The sequence below is a fragment of the Oncorhynchus masou genome, chromosome 28 (genome assembly GCF_036934945.1).
Source record: "Oncorhynchus masou masou isolate Uvic2021 chromosome 28, UVic_Omas_1.1, whole genome shotgun sequence".
Lineage (NCBI taxonomy): Eukaryota > Metazoa > Chordata > Actinopteri > Salmoniformes > Salmonidae > Oncorhynchus > Oncorhynchus masou.
Genome location: NC_088239.1, coordinates 7,644,924 through 7,663,911, shown reverse-complemented (window position 1 = coordinate 7,663,911; position 18,988 = coordinate 7,644,924). Strand labels below are relative to the sequence as shown.

The 18,988-nt window shown below is 47.4% G+C and overlaps 1 protein-coding gene across 1 annotated transcript in view; it reads left to right on the top strand.

Moving 5' to 3' along the window:
* Positions 1 to 18,988, top strand: part of LOC135517132 (rho guanine nucleotide exchange factor 4-like) — a 122,571-nt gene that overhangs the window by 33,103 nt on the left and 70,480 nt on the right. Inside the window, exons 2-3 of the mRNA XM_064941163.1 lie at positions 6,781 to 7,053; positions 7,843 to 7,972. Coding sequence (XP_064797235.1) covers positions 6,781 to 7,053; positions 7,843 to 7,972 — 403 coding nt within the window. The remainder of the gene's footprint in view (positions 1 to 6,780; positions 7,054 to 7,842; positions 7,973 to 18,988) is intronic.

Here is an 18,988-nt window from a genome sequence, read left to right as displayed (position 1 = left end):
ACAGTGACTTTGAAAGAGTGAGAAAAATCACCAAATGGACATTCTGGAATCAACCCTAACGAGTGATGGAGAGGTACCAGAATCACTGCCAAGCCATCCCGAGTTCATCGGGCCAGTCAATTTGGCATTCCTGCACAAATTTTCAGTGACTTTGCAAAAGTAAGGAACATTTGCAATATGTTTTAACAGTGAGGTACCATCACCAAAAGCGACATTCTGAAATCAACCCTAACGAACGATGGAGAGGTACCAGTATCACTGCCCAGCCATCCCGAGGTCATCGGGCCAGTCAATTTGGCATTCCTGCATGATTTTTATGGCATGACAAATTGGTGATGGTGACTGCCCAGTTAACCATATGGCAAATGCACAGTGACTTTGCAAAAGTGAGAAAACATGACCAAATGGACATTCTGAAATCAACCCTAACGAGCGATGGAGAGGTACCATAATCACTGCCCAGACATCCCGAGGTCATCGGGCCAGTCAATTTGGCATTCCTGCACGAATTTTCAGTGACTTTGCAAAAGTAAGGAACATTTGCAATATGTTTTAACAGTGAGGTACCATCACCAAAAGCGACATTCTGAAATCAACCCAAACGAGCGATGGAGAGGTACCAGTATCACTGCCCAGACATCCCGAGGTCATCGGGCCAGTCAATTTGGCATTCCTGCACGAATTTTCAGTGACTTTGCAAAAGTAAGGAACATTTGCAATATGTTTTAACAGTGAGGTACCATCACCAAAAGCGACATTCTGAAATCAACCCAAACGAGCGATGGAGAGGTACCAGTATCACTGCCCAGACATCCCGAGGTCATCGGGCCAGTCAATTTGGCATTCCTGCATGATTTTTATGGCATGACAAATTGGTGATGGTGAATGCCCAGTTAACCATATGGCAAATGCACAGTGACTTTGAAAGAGTGAGAAAAATCACCAAATGGACATTCTGGAATCAACCCTAACGAGTGATGGAGAGGTACCAGAATCACTGCCAAGCCATCCCGAGTTCATCGGGCCAGTCAATTTGGCATTCCTGCACAAATTTTCAGGGACTTTGCAAAAGTAAGGAACATTTGCAATATGTTTAAGCGGTGAGGTACCATCACCAAAAGCGACATTCTGAAATCAACCCAAACGAGCGATGGAGAGGTACCAAAATCACTGCCCAGCCATCCCTATGTCATCGGGCCAGTCAATTTGGCATTCCTGCATGATTTTTATGGCATGACAAATTGGTGATGGTGACTGCCCAGTTAACCATATGGCAAATGCACAGTGACTTTGCAAAAGTGAGAAAACATGACCAAATGGACATTCTGAAATCAACACAAACAATGGCATGACCATAGAGTCCAGACTGTGCCGAGTCCAACGAGGCGCCCCGCTTGACCGTAGCTCGCTCGGTCTGAGCGCGGCGACCATGAGAAAAATAGGCCCAATATGAAGCCTTCACCAGTACGTCATTTGATTTTGGGTGACAGCGGCGGAACCGTTAGGTTTAGAAAGACAATTCAACCACAGGACTGTTCCTAAGGTCCTCCTGATCTGTCCAAGCCTATCCTTGACCGTGTGACATTAACCCTTCACAGTCAAAAGAAGGTGTTTACATAAAAACAGTGTTCATTGACTTCTCTCCCCATAGGAATATATTGGCTGCTCCACTAAATACAACCTGGAGTCTATATGGGTTATGAATGTTGTATGAACCTGTCTTTGGTACCAGTCCATCAGACCACTATAAGGTCTACCTGTGTCGATTCTAAGCTTCCTGGACCAACCGGAAGTGGTCCAAATCGCCCTAAAAGTGTGTACCCATACACTGCCTGCAATTTGATGGACATAGTGCATTGAACCCTGTGTAAATCAGTCAGTTTTCATGGTATAGACTTAAAACTCAGGATTCTCTAATGGAATACCCCAATGAGGATGTATGTTGAGTTACAGCTTCCTGTGCCAACCGGAAGTGCCATAATTGGTGTCTCATGGGCTGTTTGGAGGGGTTAAAAAAATCAGATCTTTCCAAAACTTCATATATATGATTAGGCAACCCCCATGAACTGTGAATCAGTCATTTTTCCCATAAAAATTCAAAGGAAAACTAAATCACACAGATACACAACATGGATGGAGGGACGTATCATTGGGGTGCGTAGAGACTGACAGTGCCTCCAATAGTTAGCTTTGAATGATATCAAATTGACTGATGGACGGTGACTTGCAGGTGACTCTTGTCCATTAGCAATATGTTTAAGCGGTGAGGTACCATCACCAAAAGCGACATTCTGAAATCAAGCCAAACGAGCGATGGAGAGGTTCCAGAATCACTGCCCAGCCATCCCGAGTTCATCGGGCCAGTCAATTTGGCATTCCTGCATGATTTTTATGGCATGACAAATTGGTGATGGTGAATGCCCAGTTAACCATATGGCAAATGCACAGTGACTTTGCAAAAGTGAGAAAACATAAACAAATGGACATGATGAAATCAACACCACGAGTGATTGAAAGGAACAACAATCACTGCACGGCCATCCCGAGTTCATCAGGCCAGTCAATTTTGCATTTCTGAAAGATTTTTGAGCATGTCAAATTTCTTATGACATTTGGCCCCCACAAAACATATGCCTTATGCACAAGCAAAAAAAAACAAAAACATTATGATAATAAAATATGACTAAAGTATGTTGATACAGTTCTTATACTTGTGTAACTGACACAAAATTCGAAAATTTTTCGAAAAACGGTCCAGAAAGCACTTTTTTAGGGGTGTGTGAAGTTTTTTATGAAATTTAATAATTTTTGACTTTTGACTTCTGACTTCCTATGAAATCATATTGCAGATGGACAAAACACATGCAATATGCGCAAGTAAAAAAAAAAAAAAAAAATTATGATAATAAAATATGACTAAAGTATGTTGATACAGTTCTTATACGTGTGTAACTGACACAAAATGCGAAAAAACTTCGAAAAACGGTCCAGAAAGCACTTTTTAGGGGTGTGTGAAGTTTTTTATGAAATTTTATAATTTTTGACTTTTGACTTCTGACTTCCTATGAAATCATATTGCAAATGGACAAAACATATGCAATATGCGCAAGTAAAAAAATTAAAAAAATTATGATAATAAAATTGGACAAAAGTATTTTCATACAGTTCTTATACATGTGTAATTGTCAAAAAAAGCGAAAGAATTTCGAAAAACGATACGTTTTTTTCAAAAAATTCGTTTTTTCAAAATTTGGCTTTTGGATGTTGACTTGGAGTCCAATACCAATATGAAAAACCATGGTGGAGTGCAATCGCCACCTGTTGGATTTTTGAAGTGTTACAACTGGCAATACCCATATGGCAATAGAAGTAAACTTTGCATGAATCAACGCCGCTTTGGGTGGTATTGGCCAATGTGTACATGGTTTGTCCTATGCCAATAACTTGCCATTCATTTTTGTCCACTACGGGGGTGAATTCCCTTACATCATGATAGAATGTCCTGACTGTCAGTTTAACATCATGATAGAATGACCTGTCAGTTTAACATCATGATTCAGCAGCCATATTAACCCCTGCTCCATCAAGAGGATGAGGGAAGGCCAGGCAGGGTGCACTATGGGATAAAGTGTTGACTGTCTTTCACTGGCCCTGTTCCGCCTCAGCATAACTGGTGTGAAATGGCTAGCTAGTTAGCGGTGCGTGCTAATGACATTTCATCAGGTGACATCACTTGCTCTGAGACCTTAAACTAGCTGTTTCCCTTGGGCTCTTTCTCTCCTCTTCTGAAAGAGAGATGAAGAAGTAGGAGGAACCAATAGTCATCTCTTACTTTCCTCCACTGTGCTCTGCTGTCACTGGCGTGGCATGGTAGATTTCCATTCCGTGATTTAGTTAGTCTTCTCCCGTCCCGCCTGCTCTGAAACAGCCCAGCAGCCTTACACAGCAGGCAGCTGGGAGGGCGACGGTGTGTTCAAGCCCCCCCTAGTGGAGTTTGCAGGAAGCACCCAGCAGTGATCCAGTCATGTTTTGTCGAGATGGGAAGCAGCCAGGGCCGGACTACTGCATTTGGGGCCCCGGGCCTCCTACCTCCAGGGGGCTCCCCCAAACAGCTAACTTGCTCTATTTCAACACATTTTGACATGGGGCAGAGAGCAAAAAAATGGCACAATGTTATTCTACACATTTTGTCATGAGGCTAGGAGAAAAATGTTCTGTTTTAAAGCTAGTTTCCTTCAATTCAACACATTTTGCCATGGGGAAGAGAGAAAAATGGTCTGTTTGATGTCATGGGGGGGTTTTAGGGCAGCAGATAGCCTTGAGGTTATGGTGGTGGGCTTTGGGGCACACACACCCACAGGGAGTGGGTCACCAAGATATGAAGAATAGCATGAGGTTTGGATAATTAGGTTAAGGTTTGGATAATTAGGTTAAGGTTAGAAAAAAGGGTTAGCAAAAAGGCAAACATTATTCAAACATTTAACTTTTGACTTCACTTTGACATTAGCTGCATCCCTTCTAACCATGACCAAGCAGGCAGGGACACAGAAGCTAAACTTAACCATCCCATCTAACCATGACCAAGCAGGCAGGGACACAGGCGGCAGCATAGCCTAGTGGTTGCAACCGAAAGGTTGCAAGTTCAAATCCCCGAGCTGACAAGGTACAAATCTGTCATTCTGCCCCTGAACAAGACAGTTAACCCACTGTTCCTAGGCCATCATTGAAATTAAGAATTTGTTCTTAACTGACTTGCCTAGTTAAATAAAGGTTAAAGAAAAAAAGCTAAACTCAACCATCCCTTCTAACCATGACCAAGCAGGCAGGGACACAGAAGCTAAACTAAACCATCCCTTCTAACCATGACCAAGCAGGCAAGGACACAGAAGCTAAACTAAACCATCCCTTCTAACCATGACCAAGCAGGCAGGGACACAGAAGCTAAACTAAACCATCCCTTCTAACCATGACCAAGCAGGCAAGGACACAGAAGCTAAACTCAACCATCCCTTCTAACCATGACCAAGCAGGCAGGGACACAGAAGCTAAACTCAACCATCCCTTCTAACCATGACCAAGCAGGCAGGGACACAGAAGCTAACTAAACCATCCCTTCTAACCATGACCAAGCAGGCAGGGACACAGAAGCTAAACTAAACCATCCCTTCTAACCATGACCAAGCAGGCAGGGACACAGAAGCTAAACTAAACCATCCCTTCTAACCATGACCAAGCAGGCAGGGACACAGAAGCTAAACTAAACCATCCCTTCTAACCATGACCAAGCAGGCAGAGACACAGAAGCTAAACTAAACCATCCCTTCTAACCATGACCAAGCAGGCAGGGACACAGAAGCTAAACTAAACCATCCCTTCTAACCATGACCAAGCAGGCAGGGACACAGAAGCTAAACTTAACCATCCCATCTAACCATGACCAAGCAGGCAGGGACACAGGCGGCAGCATAGCCTAGTGGTTGCAACCGAAAGGTTGCAAGTTCAAATCCCCGAGCTGACAAGGTACAAATCTGTCATTCTGCCCCTGAACAAGACAGTTAACCCACTGTTCCTAGGCCATCATTGAAATTAAGAATTTGTTCTTAACTGACTTGCCTAGTTAAATAAAGGTTAAAGAAAAAAAGCTAAACTCAACCATCCCTTCTAACCATGACCAAGCAGGCAGGGACACAGAAGCTAAACTAAACCATCCCTTCTAACCATGACCAAGCAGGCAAGGACACAGAAGCTAAACTAAACCATCCCTTCTAACCATGACCAAGCAGGCAGGGACACAGAAGCTAAACTAAACCATCCCTTCTAACCATGACCAAGCAGGCAAGGACACAGAAGCTAAACTCAACCATCCCTTCTAACCATGACCAAGCAGGCAGGGACACAGAAGCTAAACTCAACCATCCCTTCTAACCATGACCAAGCAGGCAGGGACACAGAAGCTAACTAAACCATCCCTTCTAACCATGACCAAGCAGGCAGGGACACAGAAGCTAAACTAAACCATCCCTTCTAACCATGACCAAGCAGGCAGGGACACAGAAGCTAAACTAAACCATCCCTTCTAACCATGACCAAGCAGGCAGGGACACAGAAGCTAAACTAAACCATCCCTTCTAACCATGACCAAGCAGGCAGAGACACAGAAGCTAAACTAAACCATCCCTTCTAACCATGACCAAGCAGGCAGGGACACAGAAGCTAAACTAAACCATCCCTTCTAACCATGACCAAGCAGGCAGGGACACAGAAGCTAAACTAAACCATCCCTTCTAACCATGACCAAGCAGGCAGGGACACAGAAGCTAAACTAAACCATCCCTTCTAACCATGACCAAGCAGGCAGGGACACAGAAGCTAAACTAAACCATCCATTCTAACCATGACCAAGCAGGCAGGGAAACAGAAGCTAAACTAAACCATCCATTCTAACCATGACCAAGCAGGCAGGGAAACAGAAGCTAAACTAAACCATCCCTTCTCACCATGACCAAGCAGACAGGGATACAAAGGCTAAACTAAATCATGATTAAATAGTATATTAAATAGTATTTAGTATTTATGAGCACAGGAAATAGTCAGTGGGAACTACCTTACCTGTCAAGTGCATCAGTTACACCAATCAAGACAATTTCATTCACCTGTTCCATCATAGTGATCAACACTCCATAACAACTGTTTATGATCATCTATCAGTAAGAATAGTATGCTGTCATGCACACAGATAGATGCCATATTGTTGCTAACCAGTTGACTATGCACCCAAAGACCAGTCAGGATGGATGTAGACCCTGCAGCCAGACAGGAGGAGGAGGGAAGAGGCTATCAGAGCTGAAGACTCCTGGGCCTTCACCGGATACTACTGCCTTAGCCCTCAGACCACCACGAGGCCACAGGCCGGACAGGGATCCGAAACGCCACCGCTGCTGCTCAGATGACCTGTGGATCGAAGAGGAAACAAGACGGAAGCGGAAGCTGGCCCGAGTGATGAGGGAAAGCCTGGGACAACTCAACACACACTGTCCTGAAGAGCTCGACAAAGTAAGACTTCACCATGCTTACCCATGCAAAACAACTTACAGCCGAGGGAGATGGATCTGGTCTCTCTCCTCCTCCTCCTCTTCCTCCTCCTTCATCCTCTTCATCTACGTACTGTCTCAAGGTTAGGTTCTCTTCTCCTCATCCTCCTCTTCATCTACGTACTGTCTCAAGGAAGGTTCTCTCCTCATCCTCCTCCTTCCTCCTCTTCATCTACGTACTGTCTCAAGGAAGGTTCTCTCCTCATCCTCCTCCTTCCTCCTCTTAATCTACGTACTGTCTCAAGGAAGGTTCTCTCCTCATCCTCCTCCTTCCTCCTCTTCATCTATGTACTGTCTGAGGATGGTTCTCTCCTCATCCTCCTCCTTCCTCCTCTTCATCTACGTACTGTCTCAAGGAAGGTTCTCTCCTCATCCTCCTCCTTCCTCCTCTGCATCTATGTACTGTCTGAGGATGGTTCCCTCCTCCGTCTTTTCTATCCTTCGTCAGGAGTCTTGACATCTTCCATTTCATCTTTTTTGGATGTCTTTCTCGCTCGCTCCTGTTCCCGTACCAGCCTCTCTCTCAGCTCCTACTGTTAACCTGCATGCACCTTCAGCTCAATCCATTCAGGAAAATCCCTTTGTTATTGTTGGTCTATCACATGATATAGTACCTGTATATGCAGGATTTAAACTATGAAAAGGCAGGGTCTTAACATTTAAAGTGAGCATTGTATTAACTAGAGGCCTCTAGGTATGTAGGCCTAGGCATTGTCGGATCCCCAGCTTTGATTTTGCCTCTTCCCCGCAGTCGCATGCTTCAGTGTCCCTGTCGACCATGGAGGCATTCTCTGGGATGATCCTGAAGTCCCACTGCTTCTCCCAGAGCACCCCCATCGGTCTGGACTGTCTGGGCTGGAGACAACGCATCTCCTACCCCTGTGAGTAGCTCCTACCTACCTCCTCCTCCTCCTAACCCTGACAGTATCTCCTACCTCCTCCTAACCCTGTGAGTAGCTCCTACCTACCTCCTCCTCCTCCTAACCCTGACAGTATCTCCTACCTCCTCCTAACCCTGTGAGTATCTCCTCCCTCCTCCTAACCCTGACAGTATCTCCTCCCTCCTCCTAACCCTGACAGTATCTCCTCCTCCTCCTAACCCTGAGAGTAGCTCCTCCTCCTCCTAACCCTGACAGTATCTCCTCCTCCTCCTAACCCTGACAGTATCTCCTCCCTCCTCCTAACCCTGACAGTATCTCCTCCCTCCTCCTAACCCTGACAGTATCTCCTCCCTCCTCCTAACCCTGACAGTATCTCCTCCTCCTCCTAACCCTGAGAGTAGCTCCTCCTCCTCCTAACCCTGACAGTATCTCCTCCTCCTCCTAACCCTAACAGTATCTCCTACCTCCTCCTAACCCTGACAGTATCTCCTACCTCCTCCTAACCCTGACAGTTTCTACTACCTCCTCCTAACCCTGACAGTATCTCCTACCTCCTCCTAACCCTGACAGTATCTCCTACCTCCTCCTAACCCTGAGAGTATCTCCTCCTCCTCCTAACCCTGACAGTATCTCCTCCTCCTCCTAACCCTGACAGTACCTCCTCCTCCTCCTAACCCTGACAGTATCTCCTCCTCCTCCTAACCCTGACAGTATCTCCTACCTCCTCCTCCTCCTAACCCTGACAGTATCTCCTACCTCCTCCTCCTAACCCTGACAGTATCTCCTACCTCCTCCTCCTCCTAACCCTGACAGTATCTCCTACCTCCTCCTAACCCTGACAGTATCTCCTACCTCCTCCTAACCCTGACAGTATCTCCTACCTCCTCCTCCTCCTAACCCTGACAGTATCTCCTACCTCCTCCTCCTCCTAACCCTGACAGTACCTCCTCCTCCTCCTAACCCTGACAGTATCTCCTACCTCCTCCTAACCCTGACAGTATCTCCTCCTCCTCCTAACCCTGACAGTATCTCCTCCTCCTCCTAACCCTGAGAGTAGCTCCTCCTCCTCCTAACCCTAACAGTACCTCCTACCTCCTCCTAACCCTGACAGTATCTCCTCCTCCTCCTAACCCTGAGAGTATCTCCTCCTCCTCCTAACCCTGACAGTATCTCCTCCCTCCTCCTAACCCTGACAGTATCTCCTACCTCCTCCTCCTCCTAACCCTGACAGTATCTCCTCCTCCTCCTAACCCTGACAGTATCTCCTACCTCCTCCTAACCCTGACAGTATCTCCTCCCTCCTCCTAACCCTGACAGTATCTCCTCCTCCTCCTAACCCTGAGAGTATCTCCTCCTCCTCCTAACCCTGACAGTATCTCCTCCCTCCTCCTAACCCTGACAGTATCTCCTACCTCCTCCTCCTCCTAACCCTGACAGTATCTCCTCCTCCTCCTAACCCTGACAGTATCTCCTACCTCCTCCTAACCCTAACAGTATCTCCTACCTCCTCCTAACCCTGACAGTATCTCCTCCTCCTCCTAACCCTGACAGTATCTCCTACCTCCTCCTAACCCTGACAGTATCTCCTACCTCCTCCTCCTCCTAACCCTGACAGTATCTCCTACCTCCTCCTAATCCTAACAGTATCGCCTCCTCCTCCTAACCCTGACAGTATCTCCTCCTCCTCCTAATCCTAACAGTATCTCCTCCTCCTCCTAACCCTGACAGTATCTCCTACCTCCTCCTAATCCTAACAGTATCTCCTCCTCCTCCTAACCCTGACAGTATCTCCTACCTCCTCCTAATCCTAACAGTATCTCCTACCTCCTCCTCCTCCTAACCCTGACAGTATCTCCTACCTCCTCCTAATCCTAACAGTATCTCCTCCTCCTCCTAACCCTAACAGTATCTCCTACCTCCTCCTAACCCTGACAGTATCTCCTACCTCCTCCTAACCCTGACAGTATCTCCTACCTCCTCCTCCTCCTCCTAACCCTGACAGTATCTCCTACCTCCTCCTAACCCTGACAGTTTCTACTACCTCCTCCTAACCCTGACAGTATCTCCTACCTCCTCCTCCTCCTAACCCTGACAATACCTCCTACCTCCTCCTAACCCTGACAGTATCTCCTACCTCCTCCTAACCCTGACAGTTTCTACTACCTCCTCCTAACCCTGACAGTATCTCCTACCTCCTCCTCCTCCTAACCCTGACAGTACCTCCTCCTCCTCCTAACCCTGACAGTATCTCCTACCTCCTCCTAACCCTGACAGTATCTCCTACCTCCTCCTAACCCTGACAGTATCTCCTACCTCCTCCTAACCCTGACAGTACCTCCTCCTCCTCCTAACCCTGACAGTATCTCCTCCTCCTCCTAACCCTGACAGTACCTCCTCCTCCTCCTAACCCTGACAGTATCTCCTCCTCCTCCTAACCCTGACAGTATCTCCTACCTCCTCCTCCTCCTAACCCTGACAGTATCTCCTACCTCCTCCTCCTAACCCTGACAGTATCTCCTACCTCCTCCTCCTCCTAACCCTGACAGTATCTCCTACCTCCTCCTAACCCTGACAGTATCTCCTCCTCCTCCTAACCCTGACAGTATCTCCTCCTCCTCCTAACCCTGAGAGTAGCTCCTCCTCCTCCTAACCCTGACAGTATCTCCTCCTCCTCCTAACCCTGAGAGTATCTCCTCCTCCTCCTAACCCTGACAGTATCTCCTCCCTCCTCCTAACCCTGACAGTATCTCCTACCTCCTCCTCCTCCTAACCCTGACAGTATCTCCTCCTCCTCCTAACCCTGACAGTATCTCCTACCTCCTCCTAACCCTGACAGTATCTCCTCCCTCCTCCTAACCCTGACAGTATCTCCTCCTCCTCCTAACCCTGAGAGTATCTCCTCCTCCTCCTAACCCTGACAGTATCTCCTCCCTCCTCCTAACCCTGACAGTATCTCCTACCTCCTCCTCCTCCTAACCCTGACAGTATCTCCTCCTCCTCCTAACCCTGACAGTATCTCCTACCTCCTCCTAACCCTAACAGTATCTCCTACCTCCTCCTAACCCTGACAGTATCTCCTACCTCCTCCTAACCCTGACAGTATCTCCTACCTCCTCCTAACCCTGACAGTATCTCCTCCTCCTCCTAACCCTGACAGTATCTCCTCCTCCTCCTAACCCTGAGAGTAGCTCCTCCTCCTCCTAACCCTAACAGTACCTCCTACCTCCTCCTAACCCTGACAGTATCTCCTCCTCCTCCTAACCCTGACAGTATCTCCTACCTCCTCCTAACCCTGACAGTATCTCCTACCTCCTCCTAACCCTGACAGTATCTCCTACCTCCTCCTCCTCCTAACCCTGACAGTATCTCCTACCTCCTCCTCCTCCTAACCCTGACAGTATCTCCTACCTCCTCCTAACCCTAACAGTATCTCCTACCTCCTCCTAACCCTGACAGTATCTCCTACCTCCTCCTAACCCTGACAGTATCTCCTACCTCCTCCTCCTCCTAACCCTGACAGTACCTCCTCCTCCTCCTAACCCTAACAGTATCTCCTCCTCCTCCTAACCCTGACAGTACCTCCTCCTCCTCCTAACCCTAACAGTATCTCCTCCTCCTCCTAACCCTAACAGTATCTCCTCCTCCTCCTAACCCTGACAGTATCTCCTACCTCCTCCTAACCCTGACAGTATCTCCTACCTCCTCCTAACCCTGACAGTATCTCCTCCTCCTCCTAACCCTGACAGTATCTCCTCCTCCTCCTAACCCTGACAGTATCTCCTACCTCCTCCTCCTCCTAACCCTGACAGTATCTCCTCCTCCTCCTAACCCTGACAGTATCTCCTACCTCCTCCTAACCCTAACAGTATCTCCTCCTCCTCCTAACCCTGACAGTATCTCCTCCTCCTCCTAACCCTGACAGTATCTCCTCCCTCCTCCTAACCCTGACAGTATCTCCTCCCTCCTCCTAACCCTGACAGTATCTCCTACCTCCTCCTAACCCTGACAGTATCTCCTACCTCCTCCTAACCCTGACAGTATCTCCTACCTCCTCCTAACCCTAACAGTATCTCCTACCTCCTCCTAACCCTGACAGTATCTCCTACCTCCTCCTAACCCTGACAGTATCTCCTACCTCCTCCTAACCCTGACAGTTTCTACTACCTCCTCCTAACCCTGACAGTATCTCCTACCTCCTCCTAACCCTGACAGTATCTCCTACCTCCTCCTAACCCTGACAGTATCTCCTACCTCCTCCTAACCCTGACAGTTTCTACTACCTCCTCCTAACCCTGACAGTATCTCCTACCTCCTCCTAACCCTGACAGTATCTCCTACCTCCTCCTAATCCTAACAGTATCTCCTCCTCCTCCTAACCCTGACAGTATCTCCTACCTCCTCCTCCTCCTAACCCTGACAATACCTCCTACCTCCTCCTAACCCTGACAGTATCTCCTACCTCCTCCTAACCCTGACAGTATCTCCTACCTCCTCCTAATCCTAACAGTATCTCCTCCTCCTCCTAACCCTGACAGTATCTCCTACCTCCTCCTAACCCTGACAGTATCTCCTACCTCCTCCTAACCCTGACAGTATCTCCTACCTCCTCCTAACCCTGACAGTATCTCCTACCTCCTCCTAACCCTGACAGTACCTCCTACCTCCTCCTAACCCTGACAGTATCTCCTACCTCCTCCTAACCCTGACAGTATCTCCTCCTCCTCCTAACCCTGACAGTACCTCCTCCTCCTCCTCCTCCTAACCCTGACAGTATCTCCTCCCTCCTCCTAACCCTGACAGTATCTCCTACCTCCTCCTAATCCTAACAGTATCTCCTCCTCCTCCTAACCCTGACAGTATCTCCTACCTCCTCCTAACCCTGACAGTATCTCCTACCTCCTCCTAACCCTGACAGTACCTCCTACCTCCTCCTAACCCTGACAGTATCTCCTACCTCCTCCTAACCCTGACAGTATCTCCTACCTCCTCCTAACCCTGACAGTATCTCCTCCTCCTCCTAACCCTGACAGTATCTCCTACCTCCTCCTAACCCTGACAGTATCTCCTACCTCCTCCTAACCCTGACAGTATCTCCTACCTCCTCCTAACCCTGACAGTACCTCCTACCTCCTCCTAACCCTGACAGTATCTCCTACCTCCTCCTAACCCTGACAGTATCTCCTCCTCCTCCTAACCCTGACAGTACCTCCTCCTCCTCCTCCTCCTAACCCTGACAGTATCTCCTACCTCCTCCTAACCCTGACAGTATCTCCTACCTCCTCCTCCTCCTAACCCTGACAGTATCTCCTACCTCCTCCTAATCCTAACAGTATCTCCTCCTCCTCCTAACCCTGACAGTATCTCCTACCTCCTCCTAACCCTGACAGTATCTCCTACCTCCTCCTAACCCTGACAGTACCTCCTACCTCCTCCTAACCCTGACAGTATCTCCTACCTCCTCCTAACCCTGACAGTATCTCCTACCTCCTCCTAACCCTGACAGTATCTCCTACCTCCTCCTCCTCCTAACCCTGACAGTATCTCCTACCTCCTCCTAACCCTGAGAGTATCTCCTCCTCCTCCTAACCCTGACAGTATCTCCTACCTCCTCCTAACCCTGACTGTATCTCCTCCCTCCTCCTAACCCTGACAGTATCTCCTCCCTCCTCCTAACCCTAACAGTATCTCCTCCCTCCTCCTAACCCTAACAGTATCTCCTCCCTCCTCCTAACCCTGACAGTGTCTCCTACCTCCTCCTAACCCTGACAGTACCTCCTCCTCCTCCTAACCCTGACAGTATCTCCTCCCTCCTCCTCCTAACCCTGAGTACTGCATACTGCTGGCTCTCTCACTCGCTATGCCAAGGTTGGTTCCAATACTCTACAATGTCTTTCTCTCTCACTCACTATGCAACGGTTGGTTCCAATACTCTATAATGTCTTTCTCTCTGTGCCAAGGTTGGTTCCAATACTCTACAATGTCTTTCTCTCTCACTCACTATGCCAAGGTTGGTTCCAATACTCTATAATGTCTTTCTCTCTCACTCACTATGCCAAGGTTGGTTCCAATACTCTATAATGTCTTTCTCTCTGTGCCAAGGTTGGTTCCAATACTCTATAATGTCTTTCTCTCTGTGCCAAGGTTGGTTCCAATACTCTACAATGTCTTTCTCTCTCACTCACTATGCCAAGGTTGGTTCCAATACTCTATAATGTCTTTCTCTCTGTGCCAAGGTTGGTTCCAATACTCTATAATGTCTTTCTCTCTGTGCCAAGGTTGGTTCCAATACTCTACAATGTCTTTCTCTCTCACTCACTATGCCAAGGTTGGTTCCAATACTCTATAATGTCTTTCTCTCTGTGCCAAGGTTGGTTCCAATACTCTATAATGTCTTTCTCTCTGTGCCAAGGTTGGTTCCAATACTCTACAATGTCTTTCTCTCTCACTCGCTATGCCAAGGTTGGTTCCAATACTCTACAATGTCTTTCTCTCTCACTCACTATGCAAAGGTTGGTTCCAATACTCTACAATGTCTTTCTCTCTCACTCGCTATGCCAAGGTTGATTCCAATACTCAAAATGTCTTTCTTCCTTTTCTCATGATGACCACCTATTTACTAGATTATAGGTCCCCTGGCTCCCCACCCCTCGGCCCCCACCCCTGTCCCCCACCCCCACCCCTGTCTCAGACTCCAACTCCATTCCCTGGATGTAATTCTGTTTGAGGGACTTACTGTATATATCATTTAGTTCCATGTTTAAAATCATGTCCTCACCAAATCCTGGATTAGCCTGCGGGCATCATGCCACGCACTGCAGCAACATCTGTTGTGAAACAACGACTTTATTCTGAAGCTAGGTGTGACACTACTTTGAGCCAATTACAATTATTACCGTTTTGGCATGGACAGAGTGTTGTAGTACTGCCTGTCACCAGCAGGGGGAGTCACATCCTCTGCACGTCAGTGGTCCCACAGTTTATTGGTGCTTGGAAAGGCATTGTGCTATTCACATTAACACACCGTGGAGGAGAGCCAGTGACGTCATCAGTTTTAAATCCAGGTCAATGACCTTTCGAGAATATGTAAACGCTGTGTTTCTATGGTGATTAGTCTCTGGAAGATATGCTGGTATCTCCAGATGGATCCTCTTTGAATTTAGTGGAGTTTTTTTTTTGTTAGTAGTCCTGTTCAAAATCCAGCCGTCACTTTTTAGTGGGAGAACACAGAGTTCTCCTCGAGGGTGTTTGTCGTGTGTGTCTGTGTGTCTCGGTGTGTGTGTCAGATTGTCTGTCTGGCTCTGCTCTTTGTCTGAGAAGCCTGTAGGAGATAGAATATGGTAGGAGAGAATGGTTTAGGAAAATCTAATTTATTCATTATCTACAGAGTTTTAGCTTTCTTTTAGGACCATTTTGATAAAAGCGAGCGATAGGTGCCAGACTCCTTTTTCTATTGTTCTGACTGTGAGAGGGTCTCCAGGGTAACCTATCATACTGCTGAGTGGGTGGACATTAAGTAGTGCTGAAATGACCCTGTTCATTCTGATGTCTTTGGGTGGGCGCACGCACGCACACACACACACACACTCACACACACACCCACACTCACACACACACACACGCACACACCCACACACACGCACACACGCACGCACACACACGCGCACACACACGCACGCACACACAAGCACACACAAGCACACACACACACACACACACACACACACACACACACACACACACACACACACACACACACACACACACACACACACACACACACACACGCACACACACGCGCACACACACGCACGCACGCACACACACGCGCACACACACGCACGCACACACAAGCACACACAAGCACACACACACACACACACACACATACACACACACACACACACACACACACATACACACACACACACACACACGCACACACACGCGCACACACACGCACGCACACACACACACGCGCAGAAGCAGCAGATTGCATGCCCCTCAAAGTGAGGTCAGTGTTCTTGCACCAGATGCCTTCCTTGTAATTGGATTAATTTTTAGTTAATTGAATTGAAAGGCCAATCAAAAGACAAGTGTAGTGTCAACCTCTTCAGCTGACTGGCTAAAGGGCGGTGCACCATAGAGTGACTGGAAGGGGCATCCCTGTTGAAGTCAGTAGGTTGATCATGGGCAGTAGTATTTCTGTGGTACACACTATGCTGTGAGCTGAGCCACTTTTCACCTTCCAACACCATGCTCATCTGTATTCATCATAGCCCATGAAAGGATGTTTTCAAACTGACACTACATATCGGTGTCACACCAAAGGGTTTATAAGTAGGTTACAGATGGTTAGTTATTGGTTTATACATACAAACAATATGTAACTTAAGCCTTATCAGTCTGTCTGCGGTCTTTAGGTCCATCCAGTATATCTGGGGGAGGGGGAGGGAGGGAGAGAGGGAGGAGGGGGGGGAGGAGGGGGGGGGAGAGAGAGAGAGAGAAGGGAGGGGGGGGAGGGAGAGAAGGGAGGGAGGGAGGGAGGGAGAGAGAGAGAAGGGAGGGAGGGGGAGGGAGAAAGAGGGGAGGGAGAGGGAGGGAGGGGGGAGAGAGAGGGGGAGAGAGGGGAGAGGGAGAGAGAAGGGAGGGAGAGAGAAGGGAGGGAGAGGGAGGGAGAGAGGGAGGAGGGGGGGGGGAGGGAGGGAGGGAGGAGAGGGGGAGGGAGGGGAGGAGGGGGGGGGGGGAGGGGAGAGAAGGGAGGGAGAGGGAGGGAGGGGGGGGGGAGGGAGAGGGGGAGGGAGAGAGAGGGGAGGGAGAGGGAGGGAGGGGGGGAGAGGGAGGGAGGGAGGGAGGGAGGGAGGGGGGGAGAGAGGGAGGGAGGGGGGGGGGATCTTCCCTCCAATCTAAACTTTACTGGCCTTGTGTCTGAAGACTCCAGTGGCTCTGTCTGCCTGGTCTTCTCTCTTCTCACTTCTAACCCACCTTATTGTTACTGTGTGTGTGTCTAAAGTGTGTGTGTGCATGCGGGGGTGTGTATCTTCAACTGTGTCCTATGAGACAAAGACAGCAGAAATGTCTACTTCCGTGTGTTCTGAGTGAATATGACCTTTATGGAGAAATCTGGAACCTTCTCCCTCATGAGTGAAAACAAAACATTTATTTTAGTTTGAATAATTTTGTACATGTATTGTAGCCAACCAGACAGCGATATATCTTCATGTGGGTATGGGATGTGAATATAGGATGTGAATATGGGATATGAATATGGGATATGAATAAGCAGACATGACTGTAGTACAGTGGAGACTCCTCAGAGGAGGAAGGGGAGGACCATCTTCCTCAGTGAATTACATTTTTAGTTTTTTAATAAATTAAAACATTAAAAAAGTTATCCTATTTAGGTAAAAGTATGCTAAATATATTAATGTCATCAAATAATTTATTAAAAAATACTATTTTGCAATGAAGGTCTACAGTAGCCTCAACAGCATTCTGTAGAGTAGCACCATGGTGGAGCTGGAGGACAGCTAGCTTCCATCCTCCTCTGTGCACATTGACTTCAATACAAAACCCAGGAGGCTCATGATTCTCACCCCCTTCCATAGACTTAGACAGTAATTATGACAACGTCCAGAGGACATCTTCCAACCTATCAGAGCAACCTATCAGCAAGAACGGACATGTTGTCCACCCAATCAAAGGATCAGAGAATTATCAATCACTGAAAGCATAAGCTACAGCTGGCTAGCACTGCAGTGTATAAAATGTGGTGAGTAGTTGACTCAAAGAGAGAGAAAGACAATAGTCAAAATGAAAGAGAAGCAAGAAAGAGAGAATTTTTTTTTTACACTTTCAGTTTAACTTACATAGCTAGCAAATGCAGCTAGCTAGGTTAGCCTACTCAAACCACCCGCGCAAACAGAGGGATGCTACGTTAGCTAGCTGGCTATAACTATCCAACACAACACTGGAAACTCTTCCAAGTCAAGGTAAGTTTTTGTTTTTACTCATTTATTGCCAACTGGGCCCGCTGGTGTAAGTGCTAAACTGCTTACTGACTGTACACTGTAATGTTACTGCATGATTGTAGCGGGTTTACTAATGCATTAGTTCTATTAGCTGTGTTGACTATGATGTTACTTTACGCTGTAGGCTGTGTGTATGTAGCGGCTATGATATGGTTTGGCTTGGAATGTTTTTTTTAGCCCGGTCACATACAGCTGATACATTGAAGTCCACAAGTGAAGGGAAATGGTGAGAGGAGGAGAGCGCATAAATGCGAGAAGGAATACAACGTGGCTGCTATGAAAGTGAACTGAGTTTATGCGTGATCAGTGGTGCATTCATTCCGTGGATTCTGTTGAAAAAAAGTTTCTTAACGAAAGCAAACGGAATGAAACGGGGATAAACATACCTGATTTTGTCCAATAGAAACTCTCGATTGCAACTGTTGGACTAATGATCACACCCTAGATCACCGAGATGCAGGCATGAGTGTGCAAGGTGGTATTGAACGCGACTTTGTCTGTCACCTCAAATTTTTCTCTCGACCTGTGTGCACCTACGTTGTAAACTTTCATTCATAGGCTAGATTGTAGCAACCTCATGATGGGTATAGGGGAAGTTAGAGTATCATGTAGTAGCCTAAACCTATCGATGTTACATTGAACTGGGTGAATGGAATATGAATGACTGTCATCCAATAACCTGTAAAAGAAATAAGGACATGCTCATAATTTTTTTTTTTTAAAGGTCCTCCCTCATCTTAAACGGCACCATCTGCCACATCTGTAGTGTATTTAGGGCCTAGAGACTGAAACAAGCACTCTTCTTCTGGTTACATGTGTTGTGTACATCTTTGCAAAGTTATAATCAGAGCTGTTGGATTGTACAGATAGAGTATATCGCAGTAGGAGTACATGGTGTTTATAATGTTTACAGTAATATAGAGCAGTGGGTCAGGTAAGCCCATCACTTTCATTTCCTCTCTTTCTCAATCTTCCTCCCTCCCTCTCC